Source organism: Arvicola amphibius, chromosome 8 (genome assembly GCF_903992535.2).
Source record: "Arvicola amphibius chromosome 8, mArvAmp1.2, whole genome shotgun sequence".
Taxonomy (NCBI): Eukaryota; Metazoa; Chordata; class Mammalia; order Rodentia; family Cricetidae; genus Arvicola; species Arvicola amphibius.
In genome coordinates, this window is record NC_052054.1 from 78540287 (window position 1) to 78568175 (window position 27889).

General features: G+C 51.0%; 2 protein-coding genes across 2 annotated transcripts; one reads left to right on the plus strand and one right to left on the minus strand.

Annotated features, from left to right (window-relative positions):
• The first annotated feature begins 8541 nt into the window (after positions 1-8541).
• Rasgrp4 (RAS guanyl releasing protein 4) lies at positions 8542-23767 on the plus strand. Its single transcript, XM_042055608.1, has 15 exons — positions 8542-8645; positions 8970-9032; positions 9921-10052; positions 10170-10323; positions 12531-12704; positions 14783-14899; positions 15550-15825; positions 18079-18159; positions 18259-18363; positions 18723-18841; positions 18938-19082; positions 20944-20980; positions 21054-21185; positions 21281-21393; positions 22574-23767. Exons 1-14 carry the CDS (start codon positions 8542-8544, stop codon positions 21379-21381), a joined length of 1740 nt encoding a protein of 579 aa, XP_041911542.1. The 3' UTR covers positions 21382-21393; positions 22574-23767.
• Fam98c (family with sequence similarity 98 member C) lies at positions 23505-27328 on the minus strand. The gene is made up of 8 exons (XM_038340433.1): positions 27230-27328; positions 26986-27131; positions 26775-26909; positions 26282-26484; positions 25637-25714; positions 25438-25554; positions 24157-24324; positions 23505-23848 (listed from the first exon to the last, which is right to left on the minus strand). Exons 1-8 carry the CDS (start codon positions 27268-27270, stop codon positions 23705-23707), a joined length of 1032 nt encoding a protein of 343 aa, XP_038196361.1. The 5' UTR covers positions 27271-27328; the 3' UTR covers positions 23505-23704.
• Positions 27329-27889: the final 561 nt, after the last annotated feature.

Below are 27889 nucleotides of genomic sequence, written 5' to 3' on the forward strand. Positions count from 1 at the left end.
TTCTGGGGATCCAATCTAGTGCAAGCTTGTTATTCCTCAAAAAAGCATTATCACCTTTGCGATATCTCCCCAGCCAACACACTCAGCTTTAAAAAAAGTGTATGAATGTGTGTGTGTGTGCTCGCGTGTGTATGTATCATCTGTGTGGGTGCCCTTGGAGCAAAAAAGAGGATGGTGCATCCCCCCTGGAGCTGGAATTACAGGCCACTATGAAGGACCTGACATGGGTGCGGTGGGGAATTGAACGCTGGTCCTCTACAAGAGCAGCAGGGCTCTTAACCACTGTGAAAGTGTTTGAACCACTAAAGCCATCTCTGCAGCCCACATACCCAGCTTTTTATGTGGGTGCTGGGGATACAAATTCAGGTCCTCATGCTTGGGCAGCAGGCACTCTTATTTATTTATTTATTTATTTATTTATTTATTTATTTATTTAGGTTTTTCAAGACAGGGTTTCTCGGGCTAGAGAGATGGTTCAGTGGTTAAGAACAATGACTGCTCTTCCAGAGGACCCGGCTTCAATTCCCAGCACCGATATGGCAGCTCACAACTGTCTGAAGATCCAATTTCAGGGGATCTGACACTTTCACACCAATGCACATAAAATAAAAGTTAAATAAACCCTTAAAAATTTTTTTAAAAAGACAGGGTTTCTCTGTGTAACAGTCCTAGTTATCCTGGGACTAGCTCTTGTAGACCAGACTGGCCTTGAACTAACACCTGCCTCTGCCTCCCAAGTGCTGGGATTAAAGGCATTGGCCACCACTGCCAGACTAGCAACAAGCACTCTTGTGCCCTAAGCAATCTCTCCAACTGATTGCCCGATTTTCTACTGGAGTTGCCAACCTGTTGTCTTGACTTACAGCTGTTCTTTTTCCCTTCTAGATACTTTCTGGCTGGCTTTAAACATTACAAATACCTTTCCCCAGCGGCCGGTTAACATTGGTCCCGTGGTGCCTCGTGGAAAGAAATCTACTTCGATGCTTATCAAGCTTTTCCCCTTGTGGGTTTCTGCCCTTTGACTCAGAAGGCTCTTCCTTTGTGGCCATCAATGTTCTTAGGGGTGCTCATCCAGAGGGCCTTGAAGGCTGAGTGTTTACCCCTAGGTCCTTCCCCATCTCTTTCTTGGGGGCTTTTCTGCATCCTCAGGGCCTGGAGACACTCTCACACCAGGGGCTAAGCAGGTGCGAGGGGAAATGAAGAGAAGGAGAAGGCTCTGTACCATTCAAAGACTACACTACTTGAGACATAGTGGGAGACATAGCAGGGGACATAGGAAGGCAAAGAGCCGGGAAGAGAGCGAGTACCGAACCAAGGCAGTTCATTTGACGGGAAAACTAAAGTAGGCCTTCTGGGCTATGTACAAAGACACCCGCTGCGGGCACTTTCAATGAAAACGAAGGGATCAAACATAGTCCTCCCGAAAGTGCCACTTCAGTGAACCCGCTAAAAGTACTAGGTTTGGCAGAATCGTTCTCCTGTGACCCATTTATTCTACTCCTGGAAACTGCCCTACAGAACTGAAGGCTTTGTGTTCGCCAAGAGCGGAATGCTTGAGGAGTCCCAGCAGGGCTCAGCGGAAGAGTACCCACTGGAACGTGTGTGCTATAGGCTCCATCCGGGCATGGTAAGAACAAATGCGTTTTGGGGAGTGGTGGCGCACACCTGGAATCCCAGCACTTGGAAGGAGATCCGGCATTCGAGGTCATCCTTCTCTGTTACATTGTAAGTTCAAGGACAGCCTAAGCTACAGGACTTTCTCCAAGAACAAAATAGCCCTCTCCTCGCAAAACATATCAGTGTTCCGCCTGCATCTACATATTTTGTATTCTGTGCATGCTTGGTCCCTCAGAGGCCAGTAGAGAGTGCTGGGTTCCTAGAACTAGAACTAGAATTAATACAGCCAGTTTGGGTCCAGCATGTGGGTACTGGGGATTGAATTTAGGTCCTCAGGAGGACCACTGAGCCATCCTTCCAGCCCTGAAATGTACTGTGGGTTTTTTTTGTTTTGTTTTTGTTTTTGTTTTCGTTTTTGTTTTTGTTTGGGGTTTCTTTGTTGTTTTTGTTTGTTTGTTGTTTTGGGTTTTTTTTGTTTTGTTTTTTGAGACAGGGTTTCTCTGTAGCTTTGGAGCCTGTCCTGGAACTAGCTCTTGTAGACCAGGCTGGCCTCAAACTCACAGAGATCTGCCTGCCTCTGCCTCCCAAGTGCTGGGATTAAAGGCGTGCACCACCACCACCTGGCTAAATGTACTGTTTTTAACAGAATCAAGAAAGCAAGTCAACTGTCCATTGTAAGAAAATTGATAGCCGGGCGGTGGTGGCGCACGCCTTTAATCCCAGCACTCGGGAGGCAGAGGCAGGCGGATCTCTGTGAGTTCGAGGCCAGCCTGGTCTACAAGAGCTAGTTCCAGGACAGGCTCTAAAAAAGCTGTCTCGAAAAACCAAAAAAAGAAAAAAGAAAAAAAAAAGAAAATTGATTAACAAATCATACGCTAGCACACAATGAAAGATAATAAAGCAACAAAAAGGGAGGAAGCGTAGCCAAGTAAAATAACATGGGAAGAGGAATGAGAGAGACTTGACACAATCCATGAGTCCATGTACACAGAGTACTTTTTAAGATGTGTTTTTATTTCGGTTATGTGCAGGTATCTGTGTCTGTATGTGAGTGTTTGCGAACTGAGTAGCTTTAGGGGCCAGGGTGTTATATCACCTGGAGCTGGACTTACATGTGGTTGTGAGCTGTCTGATGTGGGAGATGGAAAGTGGACTCCAGTTCTTGCAAGAACAGTGAGTGCTCTTAACTGCTGAGCCATCTCTCTAGCCCCTTCATAGAGTTTTAAAGCAGACAAAACTACTCTGTTATGTATCAGGCTGCAGATAAATTGTGGGAGGCAGTGATGGAAGAAAGAGGGAACTTAGATTAAGAATGTTCTGGAGTCACTTGACATTTTTGGTTTTGAATGGGTGGGGGCAGTTTAGGCCCAGTCTAGAGCTATGTAGACCAGGTTAATATTGAATTCATAGAGATCAGTCTGCCTTAGCTTCTCCTACCCCCATCAAAGGGGCTAGAATTAAAAGTGTATGTTCTCTCTCTCTCTCTCTCTTTCTCTCTCTCTCTCTCTCTCTCTCTCTCTCTCTCTCTCTCTCTCTCTCTCAGAGTGGCTTCAATCTCAACAAGTAGCAGAAGATGACCTTGAACCCCGATCCTCCAACATTACCTGTCAAGCGCCAGGGATCGGAGTGGCAACACTAGTCCCTGCTAATGTCCTGTTCTTGAATGGAGTCATCACCGGGGTTTCCTCAGTTACTGACAACTCATCAACCTAAGTAGCAATGTGTGCTCTTTTTTGGACTTCAATTAAAAATATGTCAAGCATGACACATTAAGATAAAAGAACAAAACATACATACTCAAAAGGAAAGTCTGCTTCCACGGGTACAAAACTTTGTACACACACACACACACACACACACACACACATATCACAGTTGAGACAAAACTGAATCATGTATGGGACTGTTCACAGTAACCAGAGAGGGGCAGTGCAAAGGGAGAAGATTTTAAAACAGTCATCCTGGCCAAGACAGGCAGATCTCTGAGTTCGTGATCAGCCTGGTCTACAGAGCTAGTTTCAGGACAGCCAGGACTACACAGAGAAACCCTGTCTTGAAAAACAAAACAAGACAACAACAACAAAACCCCAGTCATTTTGTCTGTTTTAAAACTGTCTGAAGGGGCTGAAGACACGACTCAGGGTTCACCTCTATCAGGACATTTTTATAAAAAGATAACCCTGGAAATAGAGGGCAAGACTCAGTTGGTAGAATGCTCGCTCAGAACACACAAAGCCCCAGGTTGAGACCCAGCACTGTGTGAACCGGGCATGGTGAGTCATAGCTACGGTCTCAGCATTTGAGAGATGGAGGGGGAAGTTATTCTCAGCTCCAAAGAGAATCTGAGATCAGTCTGATCTACATGAAAAATTCCTTGAAACACAACACACACACACACACACACACACACACACACACACACACACACACGCACAGGAAGGAGGCTAGCACAACAAAAAACCAGTACAGTACCCTGAGTCAATATCAAAGTGAAAGCCACAGGACTGCCCTGCTCTTGCAGAAGACCTCAGCCCATGCCGTGTGGCTCACAACTGCCTGAAACTCCAGCTCCAGGGGAATCTGAGGCTTCTAGCCTCCTCCGAGGGCACCAGCACCTGTGGACACATAGCCACATACAGACAACACATACACAGGGTTCAAAGTAAAAATAAAATACAACAAAAGGTGAGTATACCTTTAGAAATAAAAATAGATAAATAAATAAAAACCCAAACTCTTAGAGAAGTTAACGGTACACAGGAGGTGCAACCTGAAGGATTTTACCAAGAAGTGAATAAAGCAAAAATGTTTTCCCAGGATAAACAATATCCTCCAAACCAGCCTTGCATTACATGCCTGTTGTCCTAGCATGTGGGAGGCTGAAGCAGGAGACTCTCTGTGAGTACTGAGGCCAGCCTGAGGTACTTGAGAGTCTGGCTTTAAAGAACAAAACACAATAAGAGAAATCCAGACCTTTCCTCTGAGCTTGTGTTTTTACATAAATATCAGTCACACTTTTTAAAGCTGTTTTGTGTGTGTGTGTGTGTGTGTGTGTGTGTGTGTATTACAGAGGTGGGGGAAAAGGAAGATGGGGAGATAGCTAGAGAGACAGCTGAGAGGGGGTAGGCAGCACCGGAAACCTCAGCAGGCAGGGATCCCCTTGGGGGGAGGGGAGCCTTTGGTCTCTCCCCAGCCTCTTCCTTCCCCCTGGCCTGGGGGGGAGTGGGGAGGGGCAGTTCCTCTTTCCTTCCTAAACACCGTGGACGCCGCAGCAGCTCCCAGGGGGCTGACAATCTGGCCAGAGAAGGAACAGAATCATATGCCTGTCAGGACCCCTGTCCCCTCCAGAAACCATGAACCGGAAAGACAGCAAAAGGTAAGAGGACTCCCCAAGGGAGACCTGGGAGAGCCGAAGGACTCTCCCCAGGGAGATCTGGAAGAGCCAGAGTCTGCTACCTCCGGCTGTGGCCAGTGGGGGGACAATAGGAGAAGGGGTGCCCCCATTCCTCCAATGGGGCTCTCGTGGGTCCGAGGGATGAATGAGATGCTTCAGGGAGCTGAGCACCTGAGCCTCCGTTCCTGTTGTTGTCTCTGCCTGGAGTTTGAGCTGTCCTGTATCCCTCCATCCCAGCTCCCTCAGCTGGCTGCCTCTGTCTTCCCTGGGGTCTTCCCTGTCCCATATTATGGTCACTACCCCACTGGACTGGAAACTCCAGGCTCCTGCAGGACTGTGCCCCAGGAGAGAGGTTTATGACGTAGGTCTCTGCAGCTTCCCTGCCTCTTAAGCCACTGCTGGCTGCTCCAGGCACCACTGGGGGCTGCCGTGCAGCAGGTAAGGGTCAGGTGGCCAACCGTGCCAGCAGGATCGGGAATGGGCTTCTCTCTCCTGGCATTGCTAGCCCTCCTGTCCCCATAAGGAAAGATGGTGCAGGGTCCCCAGCCTGGATAGCTCCCCCAGTCTCCTAACGTGGTCCTGATGAGCAAAGGGGTTCCCTCTTACTCAGCAATATGGTGAGAGAATGCTGGGTGCCTCGGCTCCTGGCTGTGTGACCTTAGGTAAGTTACTCAACTACTCTGTCTCAGTTTCTGATTCCGTCATAACTAGCATGGGTATCACTTTAGAGCGGCTTGCAGAACTTACTCTGCTTTGACCTCCAGTTCTCAAAGGTGAGCGTGTACAGCAGCCACACAGAGGGCTTGAAAGCACCAGCCGCTTGGCCTACCCCTAAAGCCCTAAAGCTTTAGATTCCGTGAGTCTGTGCTGGCGCCTGAGAAACTGTGCTTATATGGAATGCCCAGGAAGGCGATGCTTTTGGTACTTGGTGTGAGTACCTGAAAAACACAAAGTGCAGCCCTCGGGCTGCTTCCAAATCAGTGCTCAAATGTCCATTCTCATTTAACATTTAACAGCTATATTAAGCCCTTATGAGGTTGCAGGAGACATGGCAGATGTATTTTAGGGTGTCCCTGTTTGTGTTTTCACACCCATGCTGTAAGCCTGGCTGCTTCCTCCTGTCTTTTTTTTTTTTTTTTTAGATCGTGTCTTGCTCTGTAGCCCAGGCTGAACTTGAACTTGCAATCCCCCTGCCTCATTCTCCCAGGCAGCTAGAATTACACGGTAGCACCATCATACGCGGCTTTCTCTCCATGTCTCACTGTCTGCTTCCCCACCAGCTGGGCCCCTTTGAGGAGCCAGGCTTACGAACACTGGGGAAAATCCAAGGATAAAGCAAGGGCTAGAAAGTTACCAATGTGGGTAACTTATGAAGAGGCACAGGGCCGGCAGAAACTTCTCGAGCCCAGTTCTGAATGATTCTGACAACTAGAATCCAACCCCTCCCTCCATTCCTCCATTCCTTCCACATCGTCCCTTTTTCCTCACCTGGGCCAGACTCCTAGGGAGGCAGACGACAAGGTTATTTTTAAACTTTCCTTGAAGCGGCTGTGGCCCCAGGGACCCCGCCTACCTCTGAGGAGCCCAGGAGAAGCTCTGTACTTCCTCTCTGGGCTCCAAATGTGGAGAAAGGCTAGAGGCTAAGACTCTGTGTGAAGGGGAGCTCGAGGAGGGCCTGCTGCCTTGCAGAGGCAGGCTACATTTCTAGAGGCCTGACTGCAGGAGTCGACTCCATCACTGGGTCACAGGGGCAGGACTCCTAACTCCAGATGTCATTCTGGCTCTGGCAGGAGCCTGAAGGCCAACTTGTAGGCACCTAAGATGCCCTGGAGTTGGTCCGAGGGCCATTTCCTGGGTTCCCTGAAAACTCAGGATGAATCCTGGGGGCTTGCTTACAAAAAGATTTCCCTGTGCTGCTTTGGGGTTATATCATCAAGAAGAACTTGAAGAGAGGTGGGAATGACAGAAAGTAACAGGGGAGAGACAAAATACTACGTGTGTTTTCCTTTATATGTGAAACCTATATTTAAGTATGTGTATACGCACATACATATATATGACATGAAAGCAGAGAACAATATTTGGGAAAGGGAAGGAACCAATGATATGAAGGAGGGCAGATGGGTGGCAAATAGGAACAAGGTATGGGTACAAAGATAAAGATTATGTGTGATAAATGTCATGATGAAACCCACTATTTTGTATACTAACTTTAAAAACAATAATTAAGTCAATGCCTGGAGGAGGGAGTTAAGCTTTTGGAAGGCCCTCTGTCCTGGGTCTTTGACCATGATTGCCTGGGGAATCTGAAATATTTTGGAGCTTGTCGCCCATGAGTCCCTAGTGGGTAGCCCTGGGCCTTGGTCTGCGAGAACTTTGGGTCATGGTGCTTAGAAGTACTGGGATCAAGAGGAATTCGGGGAGTATACTTGGAGGAAGGGACTCCCATGATTCTTTGCGGCAGGGTGTTTTGCGTGTGTACCTGCAGGAAGTCTCATCAGGAATGCTCTGGGAAGGCCGGAGGGCGGGGTCGGCCGCGACAGGCCCGCCGCCACAAGACGTGCCCCACCCCCCGGGAAATCATCAAGGTTATGGCTTCCATGAATCTGGGGGTGCTGAACGAAGGCAGCTGCAGCGAAGATGAGCTACTGGAGAAATGTATCCAATGCTTCGGTGAGTAGGCCTACCCAGACCAGCCTTCCCAGCGCACACAGACAGCTAAGCCTTCCTGTCAGCCTCACTGGTAGGGGCAGAAAGCAGGTCAGTAGGGTGACTCTGCCCTACGTAAATAACATAAATTATGAGAGAGAGCTTGGGTCTAGTCCCATAGTTTTGAAGGCTGAAGCAAGAGGATAAATTTCGAGGCCTAGCGGGGTGATATGGTGCATGCCTTTAATCCCAGCGCTTGGGAGGCAGAGGCAGGCGGATCTCCGTGATTTGAAGCCAGCCTGATCTAAATAGCAAGCTCCAAGCCAGCCAACGCTACTTAGTGATATCCTGTCCCCCCCAAAAAAATGAGTTAAGGGGCTGAAGTGATAGCTTAGTGATTAAAATCATGTACCCCTCTTGCAGAGGGACTGAGTTTGGTTCCCAGTATCTTCATCAGAAAGCTCACAAAAACTTGTAACTCTAGCTCCAGGGAGCCTGATACCCCTGGCATGAGAGGGGGCTCCCAGCACCCGTGTGAACAAACCCACACTACACACACACACACTTACACACACACTTCACACACACACACACTTCACACACACTTCACACACACACACACACTTCACACACACACACACTTCACACACACACACACTTCACACACACACACACTTCACACACAATTTAAGGCAATAAAAATAAATCTTAAAAATTCAAGGAAGCCGGGTAGCATTCAGGAGGGAGAGGCAGGTAGATCTCTGGAAGTTTGAGGCCAGCCTGGTCTATAAAGCAAATTCCAGGACAGCCTGAGCTATTACATAGAGAAACCCTGTCTCAAAAAGAAAAAGAAAAAAAAAGTTCAAGGAAGACACCTTGAGATGATTGAAGGCCAGGAACCAAACTCATCCCGTCCCGTGCCCCTGACAGATGAGGACGCTGAGGAAATCATATTGCTTGCTCGGGTTCCTGCAGGGCAGCACAAGTAGGCCCAGCCCCTGCAGCAGCCTGTCCACCCAGGCTGGAAGCCATCAGTCTGTTGCCCAGGGCCCAGGCTAATGGACTCTCATCCCTCCTCCAGACTCAACTGGCAGCCTACGCCGTGGGGACCACATTCTCAAGATGGTGCTTACAATGCATAGCTGGGTGCTGCCGTCCTCAGACTTCGCAACCCGGCTGCTGACCTCATATCCTCCCAGAACCGTGATCTCCATCTAGAGGGTTGAGGGCAGACTCCTAAACTCCTGGGAGAAGGGAGAAGGGAGGGGGGGAATGCGGGTGCTGCAAAACAGCCTTGACTAGAACTCAGGTACCAGAAGGCTGCCAAAGATGCGCAGGAGCTAAGACAGCTACAGATCTGTTACCTGGTCAGGTAGGGCTGGGCCAAGACCACCCCCCTTCCCATAAAACACCTCTCCAAGATCCCCCAACCTAACCCACCCCCACATACACTCAGCCCCATTTTCTAAAATCCCAGGCTAAGAGTCCATGTGATAACTCATGCCTGTAATCCTGGCATGAGATAGCCCGAGGTAAAGGTTCTCCTCAAGTTCAAGGGTAGCCTGGGCTATAGAGTAAGGTCCCATCTCAAAAACAAAAAAGTTACAAAAAAAAACCCTTGCTAACACACCACTGACTGTGGCTGGATGGCTCAGCGTTAGGAAGGGCACTAGCTGCTCTTTCAAAGGACCTGGATTCAGATCCCAGCACCCACATGGTGGCTGACTCTAATCCCAGTTCTAGGGGATCCAGCACTGTCTTCTGACCTCCATGGCACCAGGCACACACATGGTACACATACATCCTTATAGGCAAAACACTCATACATACAAAAAGAAAATAAATCTTTTAAGAAAGTTTAAAAACCACCCCTAACCCTAGTTCTTGAGACCACTGCCCCCTGCTCCTTAGAACACCAGTTCTTGGAGACCCAACCCAGATCCCATAGACTCTCCTTGGTGACACCTCACTTCCTACATAATCCTAAGACTTCATCGCCTGAACTCCCCAAATCTCACCCCTACCCAGTTCCTGGCTCCCCTACTGTCTGGCTACCCAGTTGTCTTAAGAGATCCCTGTCCTGTTTTAAGAATCGCCCCCAAGTCCTCTGAATCACCCCTCTGATTCTGACTCCAGAAACCATACACACGGAAATGCCCTTAGTTCCCCTCATGTAGCATTCCTTAGCCTCAGGCCTCTACAGAGCCCCTCTTCACCTACCGCCAGCCCAAGCTTACCTCCCACCTCTGGTCCCTCCCAGGTACTGGCTGACCCATGACCCTGAGGCAGTGCGCCAGGAGCCCCATCTGGAAGAAGTCATAGGTCGGTTTTGGTCCACAGTAGCTCAGGAGGGCAACTTGACCCAAAGAAGCCTAGGAGATGCCTCCAACCTGTGAGCCAGCCCTCCCCTTCTTCCCTGCCCTCACCCTATCCTGCCCACACCCTCTATGTCCCCCTCAAACCTTCAACTCTTGAGCCGCTCCAATAACCTGTCCTTCTTGACCTCCAGACTAAGTCCCAGAGGGCCCGGCCCCCCACCTCCCATGAGCAGCCCAGGCCTGGGCAAGAAGCGCAAAGTGTCCTTGCTGTTTGATCACTTGGAGACAGAGGAGCTGGCTCAGCACCTCACTTACCTCGAGTTCCGGGCCTTCCAGGCCATCACAGTAAGAATGCCTTTCCCAGTCTGCCCTGAGGCAACAAACAGAACGGGGGTGTGGGGAGTATAGGGGTGGGGGGGGCATGGAGGAGGTGGGGGGGGCACGGGGGAGGTGGGTGTGCTCCTGGCGGAGGCATCCGCAGGCATCCATATGGGGCTGTAGGTCTTACTATTATTGCTTTTCCTGTGACTGTGTTAACAGTGCTGGTGACTGAACCCAGGGTCTTGCCTACGCTAGGCAAGCTCTAACACCGAGCTACATCCCCAGCCCAGACTGTAAACTTTTTTTTGAAACAGGATCTCACCCTGTAACTTGGGCTGGCTTGCAACTCACTCTGTAGACCAGGTTGCCTTGAACTCACAGAGATCCGCCTGCCTCTGCCTCCTGAGTTCTGGGGCTAAAGGTGTGCTCCAGCACTCTGGGCCGATGCTCTTAAGCAGTCTACCCTGGCAGCAGGAGGGTCTGAGCTGGCTGAGTGCTAAGCCCTTCAGTTCAAATCCCATCCCCTTCTCCCTTCCTTCTAGACATTTTTATTTTACACATTTATTACCTGTGTGTGTGTGTGCACGTGCGTGTGTGCGCGTGCGTGTGTGCGTGCGTGTGTGTGTGCGCGCGCGCGTGTGTGTGTGCGCGCGTGTGTGTGCGCGCGTGTGTGCGCGTGTGTGTGCATGTGCGTGTGTGTGCGTACGTGTGTGTGCGTGTGTGCGTGCGTGTGCGTGAGTGTGTGCGTGCGTGTGCGTGTGTGTGCACGTGTGTGTGTGTGCGTGTGTGTGCGTGTGTGTGTGAGTGACATGGTCATCTCTTTCTGCCACCATGCCCAGGAACGCAGCTCGGGCTCTTTTGTCCACTGTGTCATTGTAGAGGCCATTTCTTTCTTTTCCACTCATTCTTACTCCCTGTCTGCCCTGTTGTTTGGATGGGAGTCTCATGGCCTCCAGCTGTGGAACCAAGGATGACTTTTGAACTCTGGTCCACTCCCTCCACCTCTCGAGTGCTAGCACCCCAGATGTGTGCCAACACAGCGGTTTCTGCAGGGACGCAGGTCAGACCCAGGGCTTTGTGCAGGCACACTAGGCAAGCTTTCGACCCAGGGCCCATGTCCCCAGCCCGCCTCAGCTCCCGTTGACCTCGCTAGCTTTGAACTAGTTTCTCCATCTCCCATTCATACAAGGCAGAGACCACACCACTTCAGAGAGAGGGGAAGGAATTATATTCTCATTTAGAAGTGCTTTTTGTAGTGTGGTGTGGTGATGCAGGCCCAAAATCCTAGCACTCGTGGGGCTGACGCAGGTGGGTGTGAAGCTCAGGGCCAGCTTGGCCTCCATGAGACCCTGTCCTTGCTTACTGCAATAGAATCACATAGCTGAGTGCTCAAAGTATTTTCTCAGTTATTCATGTATTCCCTACGCATTTCATCTTACCATACCTCGGTTCCCCTGTACATAAAGGTAAAAATTAAAATGGAGTCGGGTGGTCGTGGCTCATACCTTTAATCTCAGCATTTGAATGGGAGGCAGAGGCAGGCAGATCTCTGTGAGTTTGAGGCCAGCCTGGTCTACAGAGCTAGTTCCAGGACAGCCAGGGCAACATAGAGACCCCCCCCAAAAAAAAATCAGGCGGGATATTAAGAGTTCCTACAACAGAGACCAGTGCATGGTTAGAGTAAATGCTATCTAAGGAAAACCTTTGAAATTGTTGTGTTTCCCTTCCCTAAAGGCAACTGCGTGTGCTTCTGGGTTGAAATGTCGCAGCTGCTAACATCTAGACATTGTTTTGAAGGAAAATGGGGATCTGATTCCTCTAGGGGACATATTTCCAGATTTTGTGAGTGTGTGTATGTGTGTGTGTGTGTGTGTGTGTGTGTGTGTGTGCGCGCGCGCGTGCGCGCATGCGCGCGCGCATGCGCGTGTGCACATGTGCATGTATGTGCGTGCATGTATGCGCGTGCCTGTGTGGCGTGGTGGTGGACATGAGTGTGGAGTGTACATATTATTGAACAGATTACATATTATCTTGCCCACGCCTCCCTGTGCTGAGCATGCCCCAGTCAGACACATAAAGATGCGCACAGACTGGAGCGGGACAAGGTGGTGGTGTCTGGGACCTACAGTAGCCCGGTGGGAGACGTAGACTGTGTTAGGACGGTAGAGGTTGGGACTGCCAGGAAGGTGGCAGTGAGCTCTAGCACCCGCCCTGACCGATTCTGTCCTCAGCCCCAAGACCTTCGGGGCTATGTTTTGCAGGGCTCAGTGAGGGGTTGTCCCGCTCTGGAAGGTTCTGTGGGTCTGAGCAACAGTGTGTCCCGCTGGGTACAGGTCATGGTACTGAGCCGTCCTGGACCTGCACAGCGGGCCCAGGTACTAGACAAATTCATCCATGTGGCACAGGTAAGCCCTTCTGAACGCCCAGTCTTTCCGCCTTTTTTTTTTTTTTGAGATAGGGTCTTTCTGTTTAGCCCTGGATATCCTAGAACTTGCTATGTAGACCAGATGGTCTCGAATTTAAAGAGATCTGCCTGCCTCTGCCTACCAAATACTGAGATTAAAGTATGTGCCACCACAGCTGGCTTCTGCTTGCTTCCGGGACTGTATACTAGATTTGCGACAGCTACGTGGCTTCCATATTGTGACTGACTAAGGCTTTTTTCCCCCTTTCTTCTTCTTCGATATTTATTTATTTATTTTGACGTTTTGAGACAGAGTTTCTCTGTGTAACCCTGGCTGTCCTGGAACTAGCTCTGTAGACCAGGCTGGCCACAGATCAGTATTTATTTATTTATTTATTATTTATTTATTTATTTTGGTTTTCCGAGACAGGGTTTCCCTGTAGTTTCTAGAGCCTGTCCTAGAGCCTGACCAGGCTGGCCTCAAACTCAGAGATCCGCCTGCCTCTGCCTCCCGAGTGCTGGGATTAAAAGGCGTGTGCCACCACCGCCCGGCCAGTATTTATTTTTTTTTAATTATTTTAAATTGTGTCCCCATTTAGAGGCCAGTGACACTGGAGTTACAGGAGGCGGTTGTGAGCTGCTCAGTATGGGTGCTGGGAACGGAGTTCAGATCCCCTTGCAAGAGCAGTATGTGCTCCTAAGCACTGAGCCATCTCTCCAGCCGTGACTCCAGCCCATCCTGTGGTGGCATGATTCATCTCCCTCACCCACCATACCTACCACACAGTACCCTGGCATCATCCGAGTCCGTACTTTGCTGTGACATTGATATCACAGAGTCAAACCATACTTGGCCCCACCTCTGGCTCTATAGTTAGGAATTAGCACTGTTTCCCAGGCCCAAAGTCAAATTCTACATATCATATCCCCCCCTCCACTTTCTGTGTCTTCAACTTTGTATCTCCAGTCCTTAGCCCCACTGGTGTCTTCAGACAGTGACGGTATCACTTTTAGTGATGCTTAGATACAAAGAGACTTAGTCCAGTCTCTCTGGCCTTGACCGTTGAGTCAGCCTCTCCTCCCTTCTGGGAAAAGGGAAGCCCTGTGGTCTGACCTCTTTGAATATCTCCAAAGCAGACCACGCCCTTCCTGATGAGCCTTCCAACACTTTGCTTCCTCTTGCTTGGCTATTTCTGTTAGTACGGGGGATTGAACCCAGGGCCTCCTGCACCTTTAAATAAGTCCTTTACCATTGAGCCACATCCCCAGTCCTTCACTGGTCAAGTCTATATGCAGGTGCTCTACCACTGAGACATGCTGCCAGCACCTTACTGGGGGATTCTAGGCAGGGGCTCTACCACTGAGCCACACCCCAGCCCCTCACTGGGAGGGTCTAGGCAGGGACTCTACCACTGAGCTATGTCCCTAGCTCCTCACTGGGGGATTCTAGGCAGGGACTCTATTACTAAGCCACACCCCCAGCTCCTCACTGGGGGATTCTAGACAGGGCTTTACTACTGAGCCACACCCCCAGCTCCTCACTGGGGGATTCTAGGCAAGGGCTCTACCACTGAGCTATATCTTGCTCGGCTCTTTAGACCTGGGAGCAGGTCTGGCATCAGCCTGAGCTTCTTGGCCTGAGCATTTTCTTCTTGGTCCTGCCTCACCTGTCTCCAAAGTGACCTTCAAGCTTTGAGTAGGGAAGGAGAAAGAATTCTCCCGATACCCTGTGAACCTTACGCTCATCCCACATCTGTTTTACTCTTTTATGTCACAGTTAATTTATTCCATTCTGTCAGTCATGCCTTCACCTGCGTGACTCGCTTGTGTGTTGTTTGACTCCGCCCCCAGAAGCCCGATGCCTGATATACTTCTGAAGTCTCTACACCTGGCCAACACACACCTGTCTGTTCTCCGAATCTGTCTAACCCTAAATACATGCCTGGCACCTTGCCAGCCCGACCCACTCATCTGCTCACACCTGGTGCATACTCACACATGACTGACCGCCCCCAGTCTGTGCCCCAACCTACCGCCGTTCTGCAGTACCTCCCACCTCTGTCATTACCTCCCTTCTAGAGGCTTCACCAGCTACAGAATTTCAACACACTGATGGCGGTCACGGGTGGCCTGTGTCATAGTTCCATCTCCAGGCTGAAGGACTCCCACACCCACCTGAGCCCCGACAGCACTAAGGTAACCTCCTCAACTCCCCAAAGTCCAAATGGTCATCTGCCCTGAACCTTCACATATTGCTCTAACTGCTGTCAGTCCCTTCAAGGGCTCTGGAGCCATTGTAGGACTCCAAATTCCATAGACCTTCCCCGCCCCACCCCCAGCTCTCCCTATTCTTTCTTCCTGAGCCACCTATGTCCGGAGCAATGAACTGGCCCCTCGCTGGTGGAGGAGCATCCCCTGTCAGTCTTGCTTTTCTGCCTGTAGGACAGTGGAGCAGCCAACTCGCAAGACTACCCTTTGTAGCTGGGCAGTGGTGGCACATGCCTTTAATCCCAGCCCTTGGGAGGCAGAGGCAGGTGGATTTCTATGAGTTTGAGGCCAGCCTGATCTGCAAAAGGTTCCAAAACTACAAAGAAACCCTGTCTTGAAAAACCAAAAAAAAGAAAAAAAGAAAAAAAAAAAAGAAAAGACTGCCGGCATACCTAAAGACGGTGGTTTGATAGCCCTGGCCGTTCCGTTCCACATCCATAAAGTAGGAATTGGGGCTCTGCACCAGGTGCTTTCTCTTGTGTTTCCTCTTCTCCTCTTCTGTAGAGGATTAAGGGAATCCCCTGTGAGGGGCATGTTCAACAGAGACATTCTTATCCTAGCAAGCACTTTCTACACAGGCCCTGCTGGAGCTGACAGAACTCCTTGCCTCCCAAAACAACTATGCCTGCTACCGCCGCACCTGGGCCAGCTGTACTGGCTTCCGGCTGCCCATACTGGGTGTACACCTCAAGGATCTGGTGTCCCTGTATGAGGCCCATCCGGACAGGTTGCCGGATGGTCGCCTGCACCTCCCGAAGCTGAACAGCCTCTACCTACGGCTACAGGAACTGGCAACACTCCAGGGACAGCATCCCCCTTGCAGCGCCAATGAGGACCTGCTGCACCTGCTGACGGTGAAGTGTGGGCCCTGTGTCACCTGAGCTCCCTGAAGACCACAAGGGACCAGTAATTAGAGTCCTGGGCTGGGGGGTTCTGGAGGACCAGGATAGACAGGGAATGAGAGACTTTGGTTGGTTTTTGCTGTACTGGAAAGTGAAACTAGGACCTCACTTACAATATGTGAGCACTTGGCTATGGAGCCATAGCCCCTCACTGGGGGATTCTAGGCAGGGGCTCTACCACTGAGCCACACCCCAGCCTCTCACTGGGGGATTCTAGGCAGGGGCTCTACCACTGAGCCACACCCCAGCCCCTCACTGGGGGATTCTAGGCAGGGGCTCTACCACTGAGCCACACCCCCTGCATGATGAATTCTAGGCAAGTTTTCCACCACTAGACTACATCCCTCTAGTATTTACTTTAAGGTCAGGTCTCACAGTGTAGCTCAGGCAGGGAACTTGGTGTGTGAGCCAGGCAGCTGTCCTCTTGTTGGACCCTTCCAAGTACAGTGATTACAGGTGTGTAGTAGGAAGCCCAGCTGTGGAACTCATAAAGCCACAGCTTCTAGGAGTCTAGCTAGCTATGTGACTTCCGGTAGGTCACATCCCTGTGAACACTTCATTACTTGTAAAACAAGGACAGCACTAGGACCGGTGTGGCTAAGAAGAAACAATGTAGTAAGAAGTAATCAAAACAGTATCTGAGCTGGGTGTGGTGGCTCACACCTTTAGTAATCCTGGCACTCAAGAGGAGAAGACTGGAAGACTAGCCTGGGCTACCTGTGTCTCAAAGAAAACAAGCAGAATCAGGGACACAGTTTATCCTGGCTCAAGGGCCTGCTTCAGGTCCCCGGGTTGCTTTGGGCTGCTGAATCCCTTCAACAGCAAGGGGCTGGGAATGCTGGTCGGTAATAGAGTGCTTGCCCCGCAAGTGAGAGGGCCCAGGTGTAAAGAGGCCCTTTCTTTGCTCATCTCTGGAAAAAAAAAAAAACCAAAACAAAGTAACTCAGTGTCTGAGCTCCTCCTATCAACAGTCTTGAGCTGCCAGGGTGTGGCATAGCTGAGGTGTGACTGGAAGCTCTGACTGATATTGATAACATGTGCCCCAAACTTGGAAGGCAGAGGCAGGAGAATCATGGGTTCCCAGCCAGCCTAGGCTACACAGTGAGTTCCAGGCCATCTAGGGCTACATAGTGAGACCTTGTCTCCAAAAACATTAACAACAACAAAAATAATAGAGAAATTAAGGAAGACAACCAAACATTGACCTCAGAAGCCACATGCATGTGAGCCCATATGCCTGCACACACACACACACACACACACACACACACACACACACACACACACACACACAGAGTCCAAGATCTAAGGATAATTCAGTGGTGGACCATTTTTTGTTTGCTTGCTTTTTGCTTTGTTTTGTTGAGACCTGGTCTTACTATATAGCCCTTGCTGGCCTAGAACTCGCTATGTAGACCAGGATAACCCTAAGCTGGTGACACTCCTCTGTCCTCTGCATACCACACACTATGATTCAGGCATGTTCACCATGCCCAAAGAGTAGCAGAGCATGTTCAAGACTCCAGGTTTGAGCTTTAAAAGTATGTAAAGGAACCTGCAGGTCACTTCAACTTAGAACCCTACAACGTGAGTGCCCGTACTATGCTCATTTCGTGGGTCAAGAAGGTTGAGGCAGTGCCAAATTCTGAACGTGGCGTAGTTGACTGAAAAGTTGAGTTCAGAGACCCCGAGACAAGGCCGTGCATAACTTTTGTCAGGACCCAGTGGAAAACTGAAAATATGTGGCTCATTGTTTAATTCTAAAAGGAACTTAGCAGGATGTGTAGACACATGCTTGAAATCCCAGCATTCAGGAGGCCAAGAGAGGAAGATGTGAGTTCCCGGCCAGCCTGGACTGTGTGATGAGACTGTCTCAGAAGGGGATGGGGAACGGTTGGCAGCTCAGTGGTTCAGAGCTCTTTCTGCTCATCCCATTCCCATTCCAGCATGCACGTGGTAGCTCACAGTGACCTGCAGCTGCAGCTCCTGGGGACCCAGTGCCTCTCCTGGTCTCCGTGGGCACCCACTACTCATACACACACACAATTTTTAAAAAAGGCCTCAGTGGGAACAAGGCACTTTGGATTGTGGAGGGTGGCAGGTGTGGCAGGACAGGTCCAAGGAAAGGGTCTGAGAAGAGGATAGGGGACCAGGGTCCAGGCGGAGACCTGGAGGAGGAACTTTACTGCCCTGCCCATCCCCCAGCTCTCCCTGGATCTCTTCTATACCGAAGATGAGATCTACGAGCTTTCTTATGCCCGGGAACCACGCTGTCCCAAGAGTCTGGTGAGCCTTGAGTCCTGACCTCCGACCCCCGCCCTCTCCACCCCGTCACCCTTCCACTCCGCTTAAGCCTGTGCTTTGTGTCCCTCTGTGTTCTTCTAGCCACCCTCCCCCTACAAAGCCCCTCTGGTGGCGGAGTGGGCCCATGGTGTGACCCCAAAGCCAGACAGCGTGACCCTGGGTCAGCATGTGGAACAACTAGTGGCGGTGAGGAGGGGCTGCGGGTCCCTGGAGGGCTGTGCAATGAGCGGTGGAGAGGGGCTGCGGGTCCCTGCTGTCCGATGAGCGGTGGAGAGGGGCTGCGGGTCTCTGCTGTCCGATGAGCGGTGGAGAGGGGCTGCGGGTCTCTGCTGTCCGATGAGCAGTGGGGAGGGGCTGTGGGTCTCTGGACTGCGGGTCTCTGCTGTCCGATGAGCGGTGGGGAGGGGCTGCGGGTCCCGGGAGGGCTGTCCGATGAGCGGTGGGGAGGGATTGCGGGTCCCTGGAAGAGCGGTGGAAGGAAGCCAAGCCCACAGGACTGGGCCTGGGTGTCTTGTCCTCACTCTCTTCTTCGTGTCCCTCTCAAGTCCGTGTTCAAGAACTATGACCCAGAAGGCCATGGCACCATCTCTCTGGAGGACTTTGAGCGACTGTCAGGCAACTTCCCCTTTGCCTGCCATGGGCTTCACCCACCTCCCCGCCACGGGTAAGAGGCCCTGGCTCCTGGATCTTCCAAAAGCAAGGATCCTGAACTTGCCCCGCGAGGGGCCAGTCATGCTGAGGTGTGGCCTTTGCCCTGTAGGAGCGGCTCCTTCAGCAAAGAGGAGCTGACGGAATACCTGCTTCGGGCCAGCGCCATCTGCTCCAAGCTGGGCCTGGCCTTCCTGCACACCTTCCATGAAGTCACCTTCCGCAAGCCCACCTTCTGTCACAGCTGCAGCGGCTTCGTGAGCACTTGGCCCTGTTAGCACCCTTGGGCCCTGACTCCCCTGGATTAGTGCCTCACAACCTAACTCGAGGCAGTGGGGGTGGGGGTCTGGTGGACATGGTAGTGTGCCAGAATCCAGGACTGCAAGGTCATCCTCAGCTACATAGTGAGTTTGAGGCCAGCCTGGGCTATATGAGACCCTGTCTTAAAAAACACCAACACAGCTGGGCATGGCGGTGCACAACTTTAGTCCCAACACTTGAGAGGCAGAGGCAAACTGATTTCTGAGTTTGAGGACAGTCTGGGTTACATACAGATACCCTGAATTGGAAAACCAAAATAAATAATGAAAAATGAATGAATGAACGAACGAACAAACACCAGCAGAGCTGGAGAGGTGGCTCAGCAGGTAATAAATATCACTTGGCTGCCCTTGCTGAGCGACTGGATTTGGTCCCCGGCACCCACATCAGGTAGCTCACAATTGCCTGTGATTCTAGTTTAAGGGGAGCCGGTACCCTAACTCCACGAAGTCGTTCTCTGATGTCAACATGCTCTGTGATGTGGGTGTGCGTGGTGTGCGTGGGTGGTAAAGTCTCAAGTTACTCAAATTATTTTTCAAAGAACAACAAAAATAAATAAGTAAAACAAATTATTTATTTATTTATTTATTTGGTTTTTCGAGACAGGGTTTTCCTGTAGTTTTTTAGAGCCTGTCCTGAAACTAGCTCTTATAGACCAGGCTGGCCTCGAACTCAGAGATCCGCCTGCCTCTGCCTCCCGAGTGCTGGGATTAAAGGCGTGCGCCACCACCACCGAGCAGTAAAACAAATTTTAAATATTGGTCTCTTGCTGGTGTGGCACTCACCTTCAATGCCAGCATCTGCGAGGCAGAGGCAGGCAGAGCTCTGTGAGTTCGAGGCCAGCCTGGTCTACTACATATGGAACTCCAGGTCAGTCAGTCTACACAGAGAAACCTGGTCCCCCAAATCACTCTCTGTCCTCATACCTTGGACCACCCAAAGCTTTCTTCATTTTCAACTTAAAGACATCTTTTATTTTTGTTTGTTTTCTCTCAAATTTTGGGTTTTTGAGACAGGGTCTTCCCATGTAGCTCAGGCTGGCTTCAAATTTATTTTATATGGCAAGAGATTTAACTCAGTGGTAGAGTGCTTGCCTGCCATATACAAGGTCCTGAATTCAATCCTCAGAATGCACACACACAAAAAATTAAATGGATTATGTAGCCCAGGCTTGACTCTTAACTCCCAGTCTTTGCCTTGGCCTCTTGGGATTATAGGTATGTGTCACCACACTGCCTTCAAATTCTTGATAGTGAACAAATCTTTTTTTAAAAATATTTTATTTATTTCTTATGTATACAATATCCTGTCTGTATATATGCCTGCAGGCCAGAAGAGGGCACCAGACCCCACTACAGATGGTTGTGAGCCACCATGTGGTTGCTGGGAATTGAACTCAGGACCTTTGGAAGAGCAGGCAATGCTCTTAACCTCTGAGCCATCTCTCCAGCCCTAGTGAACAAATCTTAATCATCAAACTGAGACGAAACTGCAGATCTCACCATTTATTTACTGCTAGGTCTGCACCTGACACAGCCCGTGAGCCAGGCAGTGCTGGGCTGGAGACCGTGAATGACACACAGCCCCTATCCACAGGATATACATTTTCGTTAACTCAGCAGTTTGCCCATTTGTAATACCCTGCTTGATTCCCTAAATTTGAGATAATCTCCAAGTTCCTATAAATTTGGTTAATTCTCAGAATCTTGAGAAATTTCAAAACCTTTTGGCTTCCATCCTCTTTCTCCCATGTGTCCTCCTCTAGTCCGACTGACCAATTCTCCTTTCTTTCCTCAGCTCTGGGGTGTCACCAAGCAAGGTTATCGCTGTCGGGGTAAGTGGGGGGGGGTTGGCTCTCGACCTGCAGGCTGCAAGAATGGGGTGTTCAGCAGCTCCTTTCCCCCCAGACTGTGGGCTGTGCTGTCACCGGCACTGCAAGGACCAAGTGAGAGTGGAGTGCAAGAAGAGGCCAGAGACGAAGGGTGAGCCTGGTCCCCCAGGGGCGCCTGTGCCAGCCGCACTTCCTCGTGCCAGCTGCGGTAAGACCCAGAACACAGTGCCCGGGAGGAAGGCCCAGAGGCTGGAGTCCTTCCTGTCATAGTCACATCTCTGCCACCCCTCACATCCCAAACAGACTCTGAGGAAAATCTCTCCTACACACTATCCCTGGATGCTGAGTCTGGTTGCCACCTTCGCCACGCTTGGACCCAGACGGAGTCCTCACACTCTTCCTAGGAGGCAGAGATGGTAAGGAGTCCCGAGCTGGATCCAGGAGAGGAAGACTATTTGTCTGGGATAAACCAGACAGATCTGGGAATCACAGAGAGGCAAAACTATATAAAAATCCTCTGTCACCAGGATGGGAGGTTAGAGACACTAAGGAAAAAAAGAAAAAAAAAATTTGAGATGGTATCTCACTATGTGTCCTAGTCGACTTTCTGCTGCTATGCTACAACACTGGCCAAAGTCAACTTGGGGAAGAAGGGGTTTATTTGACTTGTACTTCCTGGTCACAGTCCATTTCCTGGAGGAAGTCAGGCAGGAACTGAAGCAGAGAACATGGAGGAATGCTGCTCTCCATGGCTTCCTCACCTTCCTTTCTTACACAACCCGGGACCACCCACCTCCCCCTCCTCTACCCTTTCCCCATCAATCATTAATCAAGAAAATGCCTTAGGGACATGTCTACAGGTCGATCTGATGGAAGCAATCCCTTAATTGATGTTCTCTCTGCCCGGGTGACTCTAGTTTGTGTGAAGATGGCAAAAACCTAACCAGTTCACTTTGTAACCCAGGCTGGCCTCAAACTCACAATCATCTTGCATTTATGTTCCAGAGTGTCACAGGCATGAGCCGCCATGCCCAGTGGACACTGACTAGTTTTCAGTGTTAGCAGAGAAATAATACAGTCATTTTGTCACTCAGGTGACAAAAGTGGGCAGTTACTAGCACAAAAACAAAGATCTAGGGAGGAAAAGAAAAAGCTAGGCATGGTTGCTCAAACCTATACTCCTATCGCTGAAGAAGCTGAGAGAGGAGAATAGCCACAACTTGAGGGCTACGTGGTGAGGATCCAGGTCAGACTGTCATAGTGAGAGACCAAAACAAAAAAAGGTCAAGTGAGAACATGGCCAAGAGCACTTGCCTACCGAGGAGTCCTTGACCTGCTCTTTAGGGTCAGGATCAACAGCATCCACATGGAACATGATGCTCCCCCCCCACCCCCGCACAGCAACAACAAAAATAAGACCAAGTATGTCAGAAGCTACAATAAATATTATTGGAACAATTTCCACTCCTGAAGGGCAAAGATTTCATCTGGGAGTATTGGTCATTTAGCCACAATATGAGAGAGACCCGGGTCCTGGTTATGAACTGTCCCCTACAGAAATGAAGGGCCCCTCATTGTGCATTCTTCTCCCTCCAGGTGCCCTTCCCAGCACCGGTTTCACGGCCCAAAGCTTCCTCAAAGCCCAGTGCCTGAACAGCATCTGGAGTCTTTTCCCCTAGAAAAGGTTCTTCTGTACTGACTGTCAGCCGTATTCCCTCCGGCCTCACTCAGCATCTGCGGCTGTGTTGGATGGATTTGGACTCTTGTCACATCATCTCTCCAGCTCCTCACTTCCCAGATAAGGAGACTAAAGCTTCAAGCTCCAAGTGAAGCTGTGAACCAGTGGACCATACTGACTGCTGGCACGGCTCTGGAGGTTGTGAGAACGGAGGGGACAGGGTCCTATCCAGTGTCAGAACAGAGGCCGGTGTGGGCAGTGTGTGTGAAATGCCTTCCTCTGCTCGGGGCCTCCTGCAGTTTGCTCAAGGTGAAACCCAGTCTTAGGTTTACAAAGCTCTGTGAGATCTGTCCCCAGCACCCGTCTTCCCTGTCCAAGTCCCCTCCTTACTCACGTCTCCCGCCTACGATGGCCTCCATGTTCCTAGGACAAGACTCAAAATGCTCTGACCTCGGGCCTTTGCACTGGCCATCCCCTTTTCTGGAATGCTCTGTCAGAGGTCTGCATGGCTCACCTGCTCCAGAGCGTTGCTCAGGTGACCTCAGTGATGTCACACAGGCAGTCTGACCTCCCCTGCTTTCTCTTTCTCCATGGTGCTTTGGTCCTCTAACAAACTAGACATTTCACCTGTTGGCCTTGAGATGGCCAAAAGGCAGAGATGTTTACCCATATTATCCCGCTGTGTCCCAGATGCCTAGACCTGCAAAGTGTTTCTCCAATGCTTCAATGTGTCTTTCCCCACACCCACATGAGAAGCAAAAAGCTTATCCCGACCTGGGGGCAGAAACTCCCCTTTGCCCCTCCACAAACACACACCTTGAGCTGGTCCCTATACAGAAACAGATCCTATAACCATCAAAAGAATTAAATTTATTTTTCAGACAACATGGTTCAGAGCGTTAAGGGATGGGTGGGTATAGGAAGCTCAGGGTCTCTCTACAACAGGGAATGCCTGGCTTAGGTGCCAAGGAAAATCCTGCCAGTGACTCTCAAAGGTTACTGGCAGCACCAGCACCTGGCAGAGCCTCTGACCGACCCTCTGAGACCCTTTACTTCTTCTTCTTTCTGCGACCCCAGCGCTGCTGGCCAGCTTTTCCCCTTCCTCCATCTTCCCTTCGGCTCCTCCAGGTAGGCATGGGTGCCTCCAGCTCATCTGGGCGCCCCCCACGGTCCGGCACATCACCCATAAGCACCTGAAAGTTGATTAGACTTGAGTTTCAGTAGGTTAAAAAAAGCAGGGGTGTGCTCATGCATCCCATCATCGCAGCATTTGGGAAGTGGAAGAGGACTGGGAGTTCAAGGCTGACCTCTTGGCTACATAATGAGTTGGCTTCAAGGCTAGCCTGGGCTACATGAGGCTATCTCAAAAAAGAATTAGAAAACTTCCCTCTGCTATGGAGAGTGGTTAGTTTGAGCCCAGTTAACTCCAGAGGAGAAGCCCCAGAAGACCAATCTAAAGGTCAAGGATGCTCAGATTCTCCCCTGACTGAGGTGTGCCCACCTTGTTGATGGCACAGCTGGTCCCTCGGCGGGAAGCCACACTGGTAGCTGGGACAAGACGGGAAAGGTCAGCTCGGGCAGCCAGAACATGTGCGACAGAGACATTAGATTCTGGTGTCAGAAGTCCTCGGATTGGAAACAGCACTGCCTTCATGGCTTCTCCTCGGGCCTGGAGTGGGGAAAAGGTCATCCATAGAGAAGGAGCCCAAGAGCTCGTCCCCACTCAGGGCCTCTGAATACTTCAGAGGGGGTCATTAACCAAGGTGCATGTGCTGTGACAGACAGCTGGGCATGGTGGCACAAGAACCATCATCTCAGCCCTAGGGGAGCAGAGGCTAAATGGTCAGCAGTTCAAGGTCATCCTCAGCCACGTGGCAAGTTAAGAAGCAAAAACAAAATCTTAAAAGTGGCTGACCATGTGAGAGAGCAACCTTTGGTGACATATCAAGGTCACAGGGACTGACCTTGGAGGAGACGTACGCAAGTCCCACAACCTGCCCAAGCTTCCACGTGTTTCAGCCTCCAAAACCATAAGCCAAAATGAACCTAATTTTCCTACCCAGTTCCGGGTACCTTGTATTGACAACAATTAAGACAGTCTTAACTGTCCATTTTATTACTAGGGAATAGTTCTGAAGACACTCCCAGCTGAGAACATTCTAGAATGCCCTTGAGGCCCCAAGAGTCAAGACATCTTGAACTGTAAGATTCTGAAGTGTGGGCTGGAGGGACGGCTGGGCAGTTAAGAAAACAGACTGCTCTTGCAGGGGACCAGGGTTCAGTTCCCAGCACCCACAGGGCAGCTCACAACTCTCTATAACTCCAGTTCCCAGGGATCCAATGCCCTTTCCTTACCCTGCAAGCACCAGCCATGCACGTGCTGCACACACACACACACACACACACACACACACACACACATGCACATAAAAGCATACACATAAAAGAAAAATGAATAAATCCTTTAGAAAAGATCCCTAAATGTGCGCTGGAGAGATGGCTCAGCAGTTGAGAGAACTTACTGCTCTTTGAAAGACCTGGCTTCAGTTCCCAGTACCCACATGGAAGCTCACAACCATCTCCATCTCTGCTTCCAAGGGATCTGACACCCCCTGCTGGCCTCTGTGAATACTGCACACACATGATGCACATACAAATGTAAGCAAAACACATCAAATAAAAAAAAATCTTACAAGGTTCTAAGGTGGTCTCTTTCCCTTGCCCCTCCACCCTGCTGCTGTGCTTCCCAACGCCCTGCTTATTCTGGCTAAGGTCCCCACACCTCTGCCCGGTCACCCCAGTGGAAGGCAGACGTCGTAAGGTCCAGACGCTTCAGAAGGAGGCAGCGGCGGCAGCAGTACTGCTCTGTCAGGCTTTGGGACAAGGTCTCCAGGACTTCCTAAGAGAAAAGGTCTTGGTCTCAGCATGGGTTGCATGTCTGGGTGAGGATACTGTTCACAGGCATCTATACATGCTCTTACCCATTGTGACGCACCCAGAGGGGAGCTGAGGAGCGGCTGCATGGACTCTGGGGGCAGGGAAGGCAGCAGCTCAGAGATCTGGTGGAAGAAATCAGGAGCCAATAAGACACAAGCAGGATGGACTTTGTTAAGTACTCCAGTTCCCCGGGCCCACATGAACCCAGGGCCTCAGATGCAACAACGGTGTTAACGGCTTTTGTCAACATGACACAAATCTAGACAGACCTAAGAAAAGGGAATCTCAATTTGAGAACTGCTCCATCAGACTGGTCTGTAGGCATGCTTGCTGGGGTATTTTCTTGACTGCTATTTAATGTAAGAATGCCTTGCCTGCTATAGGCAGTGCTACGCAAACACACAAACAAAAGAAAAGGTAGCTGAACAAGGCAGAAATGAATTAGTAAACAGTATTCCCCCAAGGTCACGACTTCAGTTCCCTCAACGATGGGCTGGAATTTGTGAATGGAAACAAACCCTTTCCTCCTCACACTGGTTTTGGGCAGTGTTACATCACAGCAAAAAAGCAAATTAGAACAAATAGCGACCAAAAATCTAAAACCATCCCTGTCGTTGGATCATTCTAGAGATGGCTTTGAAGACGGGAGCCTCCAAGTAAGGTAGCTCAAGAGGTGACTGTCTCTCTACCTTCTCGTGAAACTCCCGAAGTAGCTGGCTGGCCAGGGTTCCACGAACGGGTCTAGGGAGCCCCAGTGCTTGAAGAGTTAGCATCAGCTCTTGAACCACGCCATTTCCCTCCTTTGTCCCTTCTAAGGACTGTACAGGCATAGCATGTAGCTGGAGCCGCAGATGCAAGAGGCGGGCAGCCTGGAGCTCGGAGCAAAGAAACCCTAAAAATAGGAACAGATCCCCCAGAGTAAGCCCACCCACTTCAAGGCTGCAGCTCCTCCTCCTCCAGCCCACTTCAGAACCACCCGACCGACCGGTCAGTCTATCTCAACTCATTAAAGCTTTCAGAGGCCTTCAGAATTCCAGCCCAGCCCTAAACCGGTCCCATCTACCGGCGGCCTTCAGGAGACCCTCAAAGGTTTGGCCACGCCCCCCGAGCACAGTCTCAGATCAGAACCCGCCCACTTCCGGGGCCCCGCCCACTCCCGCCTCCCGGGCCTTCCAGGCTCACGCAGCAGGCGCAGGCCGCCGCCGGGCTCCCGCAGCACTGTGGCGCAGTCTCCGCCGCAGAGCGCGCGATCCGGGCAGTGCAACGCCCGCAGCAGGCCAGTCAACTGCCGCAGGAATTCTTCTTCTGCGTCCGGGCCTGCGGGAGGAGGAAGCCATCAAGGGAGCGGCAGGTCCCGCGGCTCCACCCGCAGTCCACGCAGATCCTCACGCACCGTGGCCAGCGCCCAGTACTGCGGTGCCCTCCTCTCGCAGCTCCAGAGCTCCCAGAGCCGTCATCTCGGCCGCCAGCCGCGCGCACAGCGCCCTGAAGTCCGCACACGCGGGGCCCCGGAACGCCGCCTCCGGGAGGGCACCGTACCTGCGGCGGGGCGCGCGTCAGTGCGAGTCCCTCTGCGTCCGCGTCCCGGGGCGAGTGTGCCCTTCCCGTACCCCCAGCCACACCGCCGAACCCCTTACCCCAAAGTCAGTAGGTCGCCGGCCACTGTGGCCCCATCCATGGTAGCTTCGGCTGGGGACCCTGGGCGCTCACCCCTTTCCGCCTGGGACAGGCTCCGCCCCGAGGGCTCCTCCTCCCCCCCCCCCCCGCCTCCATCCAATCACATTCTCGTGCGAAGGAGCTTCGGCGCTACGATTGGCTCAGTAGCCCGCCACGTGCACCTCTCAGGTAATTTGTCCAGGGTTGTAGATTTTACAGTTTGAGATTAGGATCCCTAAAGTCGGGGGAGGCTCGTGTGTCCCTAAAAACAAACGGCAACCTGTTTTTCTTTCCCACGCTTTTTTCAATTTAATTTATTTTTGAGGCAGGGTCTCGATATGTATGTAGTTCAGGCTGGCCTCTTGGTTCTGCTTCCTCCTTCCTTGTGTTGGTTGACAGGCGTGTGCCACGCCAGACTGCCCTTTGCTCTTAGACCCCAGACCGAAAAGCTCATACAGCTTCTTCCATCGTAGGGTTAGAACGATGTCAGCACATCTTCACACACACAAACACACACCCCTCCCACTACAGCTAGGCTCTCCTTCCACATCACAGTGGGCTCCTGTGCTATCCGACCTCTGCCTCTTTGGGCCTTTGAAAGGAGAAAAGAGCGCCATGGAGAATGCATCATCCTAGAGAGG

Excerpts from the sequence above, each read along its gene's own strand:
- Rasgrp4 (XM_042055608.1), top strand. The coding sequence starts at position 8,542 with ATGATTGAAGGCCAGGAACCAAACTCATCCCGTCCCGTGCCCCTGACA. Across the intron at positions 15,826-18,078 it reads ACCTGCTGCACCTGCTGACG|CTCTCCCTGGATCTCTTCTA; the intron begins GTGAAGTGTGGG and ends CCCATCCCCCAG. Across the intron at positions 19,083-20,943 it reads GTCACAGCTGCAGCGGCTTC|CTCTGGGGTGTCACCAAGCA; the intron begins GTGAGCACTTGG and ends TTCTTTCCTCAG.
- Fam98c (XM_038340433.1), bottom strand. The coding sequence starts at position 27,270 with ATGGATGGGGCCACAGTGGCCGGCGACCTACTGACTTTGGG. Across the intron at positions 26,910-26,985 it reads AGTACTGGGCGCTGGCCACG|GCCCGGACGCAGAAGAAGAA; the intron begins GTGCGTGAGGAT and ends CTCCTCCCGCAG. Across the intron at positions 25,715-26,281 it reads TTCGGGAGTTTCACGAGAAG|ATCTCTGAGCTGCTGCCTTC; the intron begins GTAGAGAGACAG and ends TTCTTCCACCAG.